Genomic DNA, 12,021 nt, shown 5'->3' with positions numbered 1-12,021 from the left:
GTAATGTATATAGTTAGTCGCCGCCCATGCACCGCTATTACACACAGCGGTGCGCGGTCGGCGCCCGACAAAAATAGGTTCTAACCTATATCAACGATCAGCTGATGATCATTGTCATCGGCTAATCGTTGCATTTATTACACGGAACGATAATCGGCCGAATCGGGCCAATTCGGCCGATTATCGTTCCATGTAATAGTACCTTATATCTGCACTCATCCTACCAGCCAACTAAGCTTTGGCTCTCCAGGCATTATGGGAATTGTAGTTTTGCAACAGCTGGAGGGCTGCAAGTTTGACACCCCTGCTCTAGGAGGTACCCTCCGGTTTCTTGGTTCCAATTCTACAAGCTTTTAACCATAGATATTAAAAAGATTTTTCTATGTTGTATGCCAGAGCATCTTAAACTTTTTGCTCTGTTGAGCCTCCCCCAACAAAGCAAAATGATGCCTGGGCCTCACCAGACTGACCAAGAGGATGCTGGGGCCCACATCTGTGGTGGAAGTCCATGTAAAAATAATAGCTACTGCTCAATCTACCCTTCATTTGCCTCCTAAACTCTGTATAACATTCAAAGTAGTACAAAATAAGAAAATGTTCCTAAACCAGAAACTGTGCAGCTAGGGGAAGGACTGTGCAGCTTAGTCACTTTTGTGAAAACTGCCTCCCCAACAACTATGGGGCACCTCACAGTTTTAGGAGCACTGTTATAAAGTATGGTATATCACTGGTCTATGTCAGTGGAGTCCTGGTTTAAGGCTACATTCACACGTTCAGCAGTTTTTCAGGACCTCATACAGCTGGATGATTGTTCAGCCATCAGTTACTGAAGGTGTATGGGGACCTTAAGTCCTATATCCGCAGAAGAGTACACTGCTAAAGGTCCATTCACTTTAAAGGGAATCTGTCAGTAGGCCTTAAATGAGGGCAGCATAAACTAGTGACAGAAATGCTGAATAGATCAGTGTATTACTTACATTCTCCTAATATGCAGGAGAATAGGATTCTTGCCGTACTCCTCCCCCTGTCCTCCAACTGCTCCGGCAGTTATCGATCCATGCTGTGTATAGACAGTCAACTGTCAATCAGCAGCTGGTGGGCGGAGTTCTCTGCTTCTCATGAATATCCAGGGCTACTGGGCTCATGCACATAATGGAGGGGACAACTTATTATCCATGTTGTTCAAGAGGATTTCTCTGAATCAGCTGCACAGAACAATATAAGTGATACATCATTTTGTTCAGCTTCTCTATCACTAGTTTATGCTACCCTAAGATAGGACAGGCTAATCCATCTGACAAGGGTTTGTACCACCATAGACACATCCACTGTACCATACCAGAAACAAGACTCTGAACGAGGCAGCAGAAGCAGACAAACACTGTACAACACATTGCCTACAGGGGTGCCGAAGATAGCCGATCACTGTACTCCCCCGGTGATCACTTACCCCACCCTTTGTATGGCAATTAAGTGTCTATGATGGTAGAACCAAAGTAAGGGCACAGATACTCCCGTTTGGCACGGGGCTTCAAATTTAAAAGTATTTTTTTAGGACAATAACTGCATCACCTGCCAAACGGACCCCAGGACAGATCTTGGATTAAAAGCAGCTATCCAAAAGGTACAAGTGGTTTTGGGGGGGGGGGGGAGGGGCAGATTGTGGGTACAGAGTCGCTTTAAAGGGAATGTACCATCAGGTCTGGGCTGAAGCAGTGGAGGCGGGCTGACCCACCCCCAGTGGGAGGAAACCTCGGCCCCTCTATGATAGAGCTTCATTAGCATCAATGGAGCCGTATCATAGAGGGGCGGAGGTTTCCTCTCACTGGGGGTGGGTCAGCCAGCCTCCAGTGCTTCAGCCCCGGTCTGATGGTACATTCCCTTTAAAGGACTTGAGTAGTGCAGGAGGTCACGCCTTTGTAACATTGCCTATGGGTATGTGTGGAGACAGAGCTTGAAAAATTACAAATGAAAAACGAAAGTCTACACTACTACATTTAGAATCAAAGGCCTCCTGCACACATCCTTTAGCGGTCCACAAAACCATGGACTGCAGGACATACAGATGGCTCACTCGCAATCAAGGACTGTGCCACAATAGTAATCTAAGATTATGGGCTAACGCATGAGCCATGGAACCCACACATGTGGCATTGCGCTATAGCATGGGTGTCTCTGAGGTCCTTCAGCTGTTTCACAACTACAATTCCCATCATGCCTGGACTGCTAAAGCTTTGGCTGTCCAGGCACGATGGCAACTGTAGTTTTGCAACAGCTGGAGGACCTCAGTTTGACACCCCAACCCTATAAAATACAAGCAGTCCTTTACGGTCCACAATTGAAGAGATTAAGACAGGAATTATGGCTGTGTGCAAGAGGCCTAAGAACATGGTGGATAAGCTGCAGATTTTGGCAAGCAACTTGAATAAGGAAGTCAAGATCTGCAACAAAACTGCAGTGGATCCACAGCATTTACAGTACCATTGAAGTGGAGATAAAAAAAAACAAAAGGAATACATTTGAACAAAAAAGCCATACTTACGCTTTTGCATACTCCTAGGCCCACCCATCTACTGAAATAGACTGCCCACAAGAGCATGTACGATGACATCACTGTACACAGAAGAATGTGCATAGTGATGCAGGGCTCCAGACTAAAAAATTTACCTGGGAGCCATTGGCTCCTAACCTGAAAAATGTAGGTGCCAAATAGAATATTTGGTCGCCAACATTTTAAACCATGTAAAATTAATGTTATGTTAAATGGGACTTACTGTGTGCAGAGGCCACGGCAGCATCCTCCTTTAGATCCTTTCTTTTCTTAGTTTGAAAACGTGGAAAACATGGAAACTTGCAACTTGACAACCATATACAGTCTGACTCAGTACTTCAGCTTCACTTGGCTAGCCTTTTAATGAGGCTTACTCTTCTGAACTTGAACTTAAAGGGAACCTGTCGACCCCCGTGCCGGGGTGACAGGCTCCCAACCCCCCGTTAGAACCCCCTATACTCACCTCATCGCGCCGGGTCCCGCTTCTGAAGATGGTCGGGTCATGGAGATCTCAGCCGCTGCAGCCCGGCGTGCGCTGAGAGAGGAGTCCAACGCTCATAGAGAATGACGGGAGAGTCCAGCGCTCCGTCATTCTCTATGAGCGTTGGACTCATCTCTCAGTGTGCGCGCCGGGCTGCAGCGGCTGAGATCTCCGTGACCCGACCATCTTCAGAAGCGGGACCCGGCGCAATGAGGTGAGTATAGGGGGTTCTAACGGGGGGTTGGGAGCCTGTCACCCCGTCACCGGGGGTGACAGGTTCCCTTTAAAAGCTTGCAACAGTCTATACATACTGAGCTAGACTTATGACTGCAGCCATAGTGACCCCCCACAAGATGTGTATATAAATAGATATAGCTCTCACCTAGTGACTAATGCAAGTGACCCCCTACAATACAGACACCTGAGGGGCCCTGATAATAATTGTGCATATATCTATCTCCCAGTGTCTGCAGCCAGTTTGCCCTACACTTATAGATGGCCCCCTCCCCTTATAGATTACCCCCTCCTTTTATAGATGACCCCCTCTACCCCCATTATAGATGCCCCCTCCCCCCCCCCCATTATAGATGCCCTCTTCTCCCCCCCTTATAGATACCCCCTCCCCTTATAGATGGCCCCCTCTCCCCCCCCCTGAAGATGGCCCCTCTTCTCCCCCCATTATAGATGCCCCCCCCTTCTCTTCCCCCCATTATAGATGCCCCCCCCCTTTCCTCTATGCTAAGCAGTATTTAAAAAAAACAAACACACAAACTCACCTGACAACACGCTCCCCCGGCGATCCTCTTCTTCTTCAGGCGCTGTCCCCGGCTGATGCGCGGCTGCCGGGGGTGTCCCGTCCTATCCCCGGCAGCGCGGCGCGTCAGTGAGCTCCCTGTACGCCAGGGCTGTGACTTCTGACACAGGAAGCGTCTCTGACGTGCGCTTCCTGTGCCGGAAGTCAGGGCCCCAGGCAGCTCACTGATGCGCCGCGCTGCCGGGGATAGGACGGGACACCCCCGGCAGCCGCGCATCAGCCGGGGGCCCGGACTTAAAGAGACAGCGCGCCGCCGCCGGGGCCAGTCGCAAATGGCGCCCAGATTAATAAATCTGGGCGCCCTTTGCAAAATGTCAGTCGCATTGGCGACCATTTTGGTCGCCATCTGGAGCACCTGGTGATGTGACTGTACACTCTCCTGTGGTGGTGGCACAGGACCAAGAGTGACCGAAGGGGTATTAGTGTGTACTCCATCCTACCCTTTCCTCCTAGCCAGAACTTTTTGGAAAGTTCCAGAAATCCCCCTTAACAAAAAAGCAATTTACATTAGACAAAAACTATTTTGAAAGCTCTCTAGTGGACTGAGAGGGGCCATTTATTACATCATCACCTAGATGTTTAACAAATAATAGCAAATCTTTTTACAGCACATGGCTGCCGCTTTCTGGAAAATGATGCTTCTGCATTGCCCCACATGTATGTGTTTCTCTAATGAAAGGAAATTTTACATCCCTAGCTCTAGCATTTACTACTTACCCTGAATCTTGAACAAAAGTTCACAAAAAAAGTCCTTGTAGATTTTGTAGGATCCTCTATCCTTATGTACCAGTCTGCCATTTACCTTATTCATGTAATGTTTTTTGACTTTTTAATGTTCTGTTTGACACCCCTTACCGCTGGTATGGCGCTCTGGAATTAAGGGGCTTTAAAAAGAAGTGTTCTGACCGAGTAGATGTCACCGGTGTTCTCCAGCATTAGAGGACATTTTTTGATAGAACGCTGCCCTGCTGGAGAACACAATAAACATGTTACGCTTAGCATGTTCTCCACCAGTGCAGCTTTATATCAAAAAATTTCCTGGAGAACACCTTTGACATTCATAAAATCATTTAGGAATTTAAAATACAGTGGTACCTCGGTTCTCAAACTGCTTGGAACTCAAACTGTAATTTCAAGGAAAGTTTGCTTTGGTTCTCAAACACTTTTCGGGCACTTTACTTGGTATCTGAACGTTTTTGCGAGCCTGGACGGTGGGATGTACCTGGTGAGTTTAGCACTGGTGAGGCTTCACATACAGTTCAGTACTGTATAAGACTGCTGGAGTGCATATATAGTACAGTAGAGTAGAGTCAGTGCACCACCATCTCCCATACTGTACTGTATAAGACTGCCGGAGGGCATATATAGTACAGTAGAGTCAGTACACGACCATCTCCCATCTGTTACAGCTCTGGGATTGGGGGGACTCTATACAGTAAAGGATGCGTAAGGAGTTAGTGACTTCTGTACTATAATTGCTGGTTTTGTTGACCTTTTTTTGTATATAATGCACTGTACAATATAGTACCATTCTGCACTGTACTGTAGGGATAAAACTGGGCACCTTTCAATGTAATAAATGGAGTATTCTAGGTAATTATTGGTGGCTGCAGGAACCAATTAAACCCATTTACATTATTTCCTATGGGAAGACACTGCTCGGTTCTCAAACTGCTTGGTTCTCAAACTGCCTTCTGGAACCAATTAAGTTCGAGAAGCGAGGTACCACTGTATCACCTAATGATAAAATTTACCGTTGCTCTGGGTTTCCCAAATCTGTTTACTTTGCGTCATCACTGATGTCATGTATATCCACAAAACGCTCCAACCAATCGCTGGCCTCAACAGCTTCATGCCATGTGGATGCCCATGACATCACTGCAGCCTGGAGGGAACACTGGAGCGCCCCTGCTGTGACTTCTAAATAAGGATCTTGTTTTTAACATTTTACCTGTGAAAACCACATGGCCAATAATCGCACTGCAAACTCGGTCAATTGCAATCAGTTTAGCCACGCAGACACTACAATGGCATCTGAATCTAGTCTAGAAGTTCAGGACATCCCCTCTGACAACAGTTCATCTTATGTGCTGACAAGCAATAAAGAACTCAGTCAAACACCACAGATTTGCAAAGAAAATGTCATCAACATTGTGTGAACAAAGCTTTATAAAGCGACACACACTTTTCTCTGGCATTTAGGAGTATAAAGCATCCACACGCTTATTACAATGGGAATGCATCTACACATTATATTAATGCACAGATTTTCAGAAGTCCACATTGTTAATGCCCAAAAAACACCAGGAGAGGGTGGGGAGAGCACTGTGCTAAAAGTGTACCAGCTGGGCAGACTTTTCTGGCGGCCACCTTGACTACTATGCTGCATGAACAGGGGCCTATAGATAAGACTGACGTATACAACATTACAGTCTATACAAGATATATGAGCTAATCATGTACCTTTCTGTGCAACAATCACCCAAACTTGAATGCATTTTGCTTATAAACGCTCAGGGATATAGATTAGCATTTTGGGGTAAACGTGGTATAACTTTAAAGTAAAGATGGGTCTGTTTCTACTGAGACTATTACAGAAAGTAACCTTAACCACAAGGCGACGCTTACAGGAAGGAGCTAGAAGCTGTAGCGGAGAGAACCAACAGTAAGAAATTTCCTGTTAAACGCCAGTATCTAACCGAATCATTTCTACATAAGTTTGCAGCAAGCAATGATCTTACTCCGTGCTGCTGGAGTAATGTGAACTTTTCACCTCGGTACCTAGCCATTCATATATGTATGACGGCACCGGTGTGCGGGCCTGGGAACACTATGACAAATCACTGGTGACTGCTAATAAAATACTGAATAGCTGTGATCATATCAATCACACAATGCGATCTAAGGGAGGAAAACCAGTTAAAGTCTCAAATGATCTCACATGTCTCCTTCCAGACCTTGTCACATAAAAGAACCCAGTGCATAGATATAAAGTGACAAAGAAGAACCCCGACCTGCCAGGCGGCTCAGTGACTAAACTAGTGCGACCGCACTTGTGTGCAAGGCTGGGTGGGAGCACAGGAAGATCCATAGAACACGAGAGGAAATAGTGACAGTCAGATTCCACCAAGTGATTAATACAGGATGCCTGGTATGTGTCAAGGACAATAGCCCCAACATTATACACGCCTGAGACATGGAGAACCTACAATGGGAAAGTCACTTCACTGCAATATTTCACATGTATAATGTAAATGTGTTGCTCTCACCTGTCATCTTCTCCATCAACCAGAGGTGTTGTCAGGGGCAGAGACTTCAAAGGCAGTAAAGATCCTGTACCTTGAAGACCCCCACTACTATCCAGAGAGGATCCTTCACCCACATGTGGTAGGCCTGCCACTGAGTGCTCCATCAAACGCCTGGCATCTTCAATCTGGCTTGCCACTGACTGAATGAGAGATGGTGCCAAGAAATGGCCAGCACTACCAACCATCTGAAGGGATATATTATGGGCAATTGGTAAACTTGTCATCACTGGAGCTTGATTTCCACTTTGGACTAAATTTCCATTTTGTGCTGTTGGAAGTTGAGCAGCAATAGGTGGTGGTTGGCCCAGGGTAGGTGGTGGTTGGCCCAGGGTATTTGATGCTGGAGCTATTCCAGTGGGTAGACTTGTTGCCATCTGCTGGGCCGTTGGTACATTGGCAGTAGCAGGTATAGGACTAACTGCGGGTACTTGTTGAGTGGTCATTCCCTGTACAGCAGCAGGTTCAAGAATTTGTGTTGGAGGCTTTGAGGGGAGCAAAGGATTCTGTGGTGCAATCATCCCAGGAGGTGGATGGGTAGAAGTGGCAACCTGTATTCCTTGTGTGGGTGGTAGTACCGGCTGAGAGGGAGCGGGGACATTCTGCTGAATTACAGATGGTGTAGTCTGACTGGCAGAAACCTGGTGTACTGGAGTCGGCAGATTTCCTACTACTTGACCACCAGTTGCCGGTAAGGTTGTCTGAGCATGTACCACAGGCTGGGTTGGAGCTACACAGGTTGGTGGAGCTTGTGCTGCGGATGCAGTCTGAATCTGCGCCTGTAAAACTTGTGCTTGGACAACAGGCACGGCTGCTGCACTACTACCCCCCACCCCTGCTGATGCCGGAGGTACAGGTGCAACTCCCGGCTGAAGGATCTGTGGATGCTGTATGTATTCTGGTAAATTCCCTGGAACAGAACTTTGACTTGTTGGCATGATATGCCCAGTAGTCATCTGATTTGGAGCGGCCTGTGGGTGTGCATATTGTATCGTTGGTGTTGGTTGAACAGTGGGCAGATTTTGTAAGGGCTGCTGTGTCGGCTGAGGATATGGCAACTGTTGCGGGATCATAGTAGAAACTGCAGGCTGCTGATGCCCTAAAGAAGTTGGTACACCAAGTATACCGACAGCAGATGGCTGCACACCAACAGGAGCGTTCATAGTAGCTGGAGCAGCCTGTCCTACTTGTTTCTGAGGAGAATAAGTGGCATCTTGTGAGTGCATCTGTAACTGTGCAAGCTGAGGCTGGGAAACACTCTGTGGTATGTTAGAAGGTGGTACATTCTGGGCAAGAGGGTTGCTGAAGTCCATCTGCTGAGGTGCCAGTGCTTGAAATCCTTGCATTGCAGGTGCCCCTATTTCACCACTTCCAACACTTTCTGTGTAGTGACTCAGAGTGCTGATATTGCTACTTACTGAGCTCCCACTGGTGCTCTCGCGCTCAGACGTCATCTCAAGTGGGTTTTGTTTAACGCTCTCAACTGCTTTGTTGACTGCGGCTCCCTCTAAAGCAGCTGCTGCATTTTCTTTGTCATAGAACTCCATACAAGTCCATCTGCCCTTCCTGAACGGTTCTGAACTGGAGTCTAATTTTACAACTCTAAACCTGGAGGTGGCAGCTGCGGAAGGTGCCGCCTGATGCTGCCCTGCAGCTGGGGCCGCTGCTGCTCCTACAGGTGCATTAGCAACATTGTTAGGTAGACTAGATGCAGCAACATTCCCATTGCCAGAAGAACCTATATGGGGATTAATGTTCCCAGAGACAGCACTTACATTACTAGTACTTGTCACACTGGTGGAGCTAACATTTACACTAGTGGGGATAGGAGCTGTCATGCTGCCTACATTTGGAATAGTAACATTATGAGCTGTACCACTAGCGGTAACAGGATTAACCCCTGCACTACTAACAGGCCCGCTCGCCTTACGTGCTATGGGCGGCACTGTCCCCACCGCTGGAACAGCAACAGAAGGTGCAGAAGAAACGGGCGCTGCCGCTGGATTATCCGCAGTTCCTGGAGTAGCCAGTTTCACAGATGCTGGATTCTGAGAAGTGGCAGAAACAGAGGCACTGGATAAGCCATGATGGGCGGGCATCGGAAGTCCATGATGATGAAGATGGTGGGGGTGGTGTATGTTCCCATTTATCATGATGTTCTGCTGGACATTCGCAGGTAAGTGTTGATGAAGATGCGGCTGATTGGGAGATACAGCGCCAGGTGTCTCAGCTTCTTGAAAGTTATTCAAGGTCTCCTCTGAGGAGCTCCTCTCCGGACCCCCCAGATCTGTTGCTCGAGACAAGGACACGTCCAGGATTTCGGAGGAGGACAGGTCTTCTGTGTGGGACTCATCCAGGTCATCGTAGCTCTCAGTGTCCTCAGCGATGCTGTTATTGGAGCTCATGCTGGCAGAGATCTGGGCAGGGGTGACACTGGTGATCTGGAAGCCACTCTTCTTCTTCATCTGGGCCCCAGGCTGGGCCATCAGGTTCAGGGTCTGGGGAGGAGGAGGATGCTGAGGTCCAGCAGGAGAGGAGGAGGATGCAGGTGGAGGCTGGTAGTCCTCAGAGGGCAGGAGGTGGCCCCCGGTCATGGCGGAGGGGGTAGCCCCGCTGCTGCCCCTCCTGGGGATGTCTGCCGGGTGCGCCATCTTCCTGGCAGTCAGATCTGCGGATGGATCGGGCTGGTGCATGCTGATCCTCCTCCTCTAGCACTCAGCCCACCCACCTTCACTCCTCCAAACGTGCACGATGTGTTTCCCCGGGTGAGGGGGCGCAGGGCTCTCCCGCTGTGGATGTGGCCGGTGCCGCAGCCGCCCGGTGTGTACAATACACGGGTGTGAGGAGAGCCGCAGTGTCCCGGCGATCAGCACGGTCCCTGGAATGACAGATCACTCCTCGGGGAGGGCAGCGAGGCGGCTGGGTGCCCGGGATCCGGGGCGGCGAGGCAGGTGTCGCTAGGCTGCCTGACAGGGATGCAGAAGGCTGGGGCGATGCGGCCGGTGGACGCGGCCATCACTGACAGTCATCAACACTCCTCCTGGCCGGGGCCCGGCGGCGGCCCCATCCTCTGCACCGGGCGGGGGGAGGAGTGCGGGCAGACACACACACACAAATCGCCGCGGTGGCCGCCGTCTGTGTGGACCCCCCCTCCCCCGCACGAGTGGTAGAGCCGGATCAGCGGGCGCTGTGCTGAGGAGGCCGGTGGCTCATGGACTCCTCTCCGTGTTTCTATCCCCCGTGACTCTGCCTTTCTTTTCTCTCGCAGTGTCTCTGGGCTCCGGCTCCCTGTTACACGGCGCCTGTGCCTCCCTCCCCCTTTTCTTAATCTACCACGGCATTGGCGGACGGAGGCTGCGAGCCGGGGAAGCTGCTCACTAGGGGGGAGGAGAATCGGGAAAAATGGCCGCCGCGCATGCGCACTCCGATTCCTGCCGATCTGTAGCGAGACGGCCGGCCTGCAGGGGGAGGGATAGAGCCGAGCATGACGCAGCGGGCTCCACGGAAACCTCCGAATGAAGGGCGAGGGCTTCGGGAGCCGTTCGGAATTCTTCTCGGAGAGATGACGTCAGTGCGGGAGTCATGCAGACGTGTCCTGCTTGTTGAATGTCGGGGCCGGTGTGATTAGAAATCGCCCCATTGTGCAATGACCGGGACACGCGGAGGAGTCACCGCCGGGCGGCACCGAATGGCAATGACGCAGGGCTGAGAGCCTGAGCGCTATTGTGAATGGGCGCACCTGCTGCCGGTGTGCTGGAGCTCATCTACCGTGAGAGGTGACTGATCCAGAGACCACGGCCGTCCGTCTGCACATGGTCAGAGGGACGGGGAGATCGGACACAGCAGTAGGAGTCTCATCTAACTGCCTGCTCTTGTTACACAGCAGAGATAGGGTTATTGCCTCCACCGCTGCCAGAGCTGCTCAGCAGTAGTGCACACACAGTGCTTCCCTTCCCTTACTTCTCTGGACTATCACAGTACATAGGCAGGGCCGGCTCCAGGTTTTTGTGGGCCCTTGGTCGAGAGAGCCTCGGCGGGCCCCTTTGAATAGCAAATTATATGGCATCATTGTTAGAGGGTCTCTAGCTCTTGATTCTGTGTAGGGGATCAGCTGTGTTATATACTTATTACCCCCCCTCCTGTTTGAGTGTGTATATATCTATCTCTCGAGCACATATATACACACACTCATACAGTAGGAGGATAATAAGTATATAATACACTGCTGTATACCTACACAGAATGGAGAGATATATACACACTCATACAGAAGGATAAAAAGTATATACTACACTGCTGATTACCTTTTTCACCTCGGGGCACACCTACCAAATAAAGTTTGACAAAATAACAAAAAAAACAACAAACATAATTCGGTAACTCACAGGTGACGTCTTCTTTGATCTGATGCGATCGCTCTCTGTTTCCTCGCCATCCGGCCCAGACCACCATGATGATTTCTTCCAGCTACAATTCTTCTCTTCAGAACCTGTGAGACAAACATCTTAGGCTCCGCACATTTCCAGCAACTTCCTTCCCTTTTCCCCACCCATAGGCTCCTATACATTAGTAACTCCGCTGCTTGGTGTCATGTGCAGTAAAGTAAGAAGGTTTGTGTCCCCATGCTGTGCCCCCATATAGTAATAATGCCCTCTGTCCCCATAGTAATGCCCCCTGCTCTGCCCCATAGTAAATGACCCCTGCCCTGTCCCATAGTAGATGTCCCCTGCCCTGCCCCATAGTAGATGACCCCTGCCCTGTCCCATAGTAGATGACCCCTGCCCTGTCCCATAGTAGATTCCCCCTGCCCTGTCCCATAGTAGATGACCCCTGCCCTGTCCCATAGTAGATGTCCCCTGCCCTGTCCCAT

At 49.6% G+C, this 12,021-nt stretch overlaps 1 protein-coding gene across 4 annotated transcripts in view; it reads right to left on the bottom strand.

Annotated features, from left to right (window-relative positions):
• TSC22D1 (TSC22 domain family member 1) overlaps positions 1 to 10,583 on the bottom strand; it is a 71,298-nt gene extending 60,715 nt beyond the window's left edge. For 2 of the 4 annotated variants that reach the window (XM_069970539.1, XM_069970538.1), the window contains exon 1: positions 978 to 1,084. Coding sequence is in view for 1 of the 4 variants with exons in the window: in XM_069970536.1 (XP_069826637.1) it covers positions 7,116 to 9,844 (2,729 nt within the window). In the remaining 3 variants the exon portion in view is untranslated. Of the gene's footprint in view, positions 1 to 977; positions 1,085 to 7,115 lie in introns of those variants that run through there. The other 2 variants (XM_069970536.1, XM_069970540.1) reach the window with 2 other exon arrangements.
• Positions 10,584 to 12,021: the final 1,438 nt, after the last annotated feature.

The sequence above is a fragment of the Dendropsophus ebraccatus genome, chromosome 5 (assembly GCF_027789765.1).
Source record: "Dendropsophus ebraccatus isolate aDenEbr1 chromosome 5, aDenEbr1.pat, whole genome shotgun sequence".
Taxonomy (NCBI): Eukaryota; Metazoa; Chordata; class Amphibia; order Anura; family Hylidae; genus Dendropsophus; species Dendropsophus ebraccatus.
This window is presented reverse-complemented; position numbering and strand designations above follow the sequence as displayed.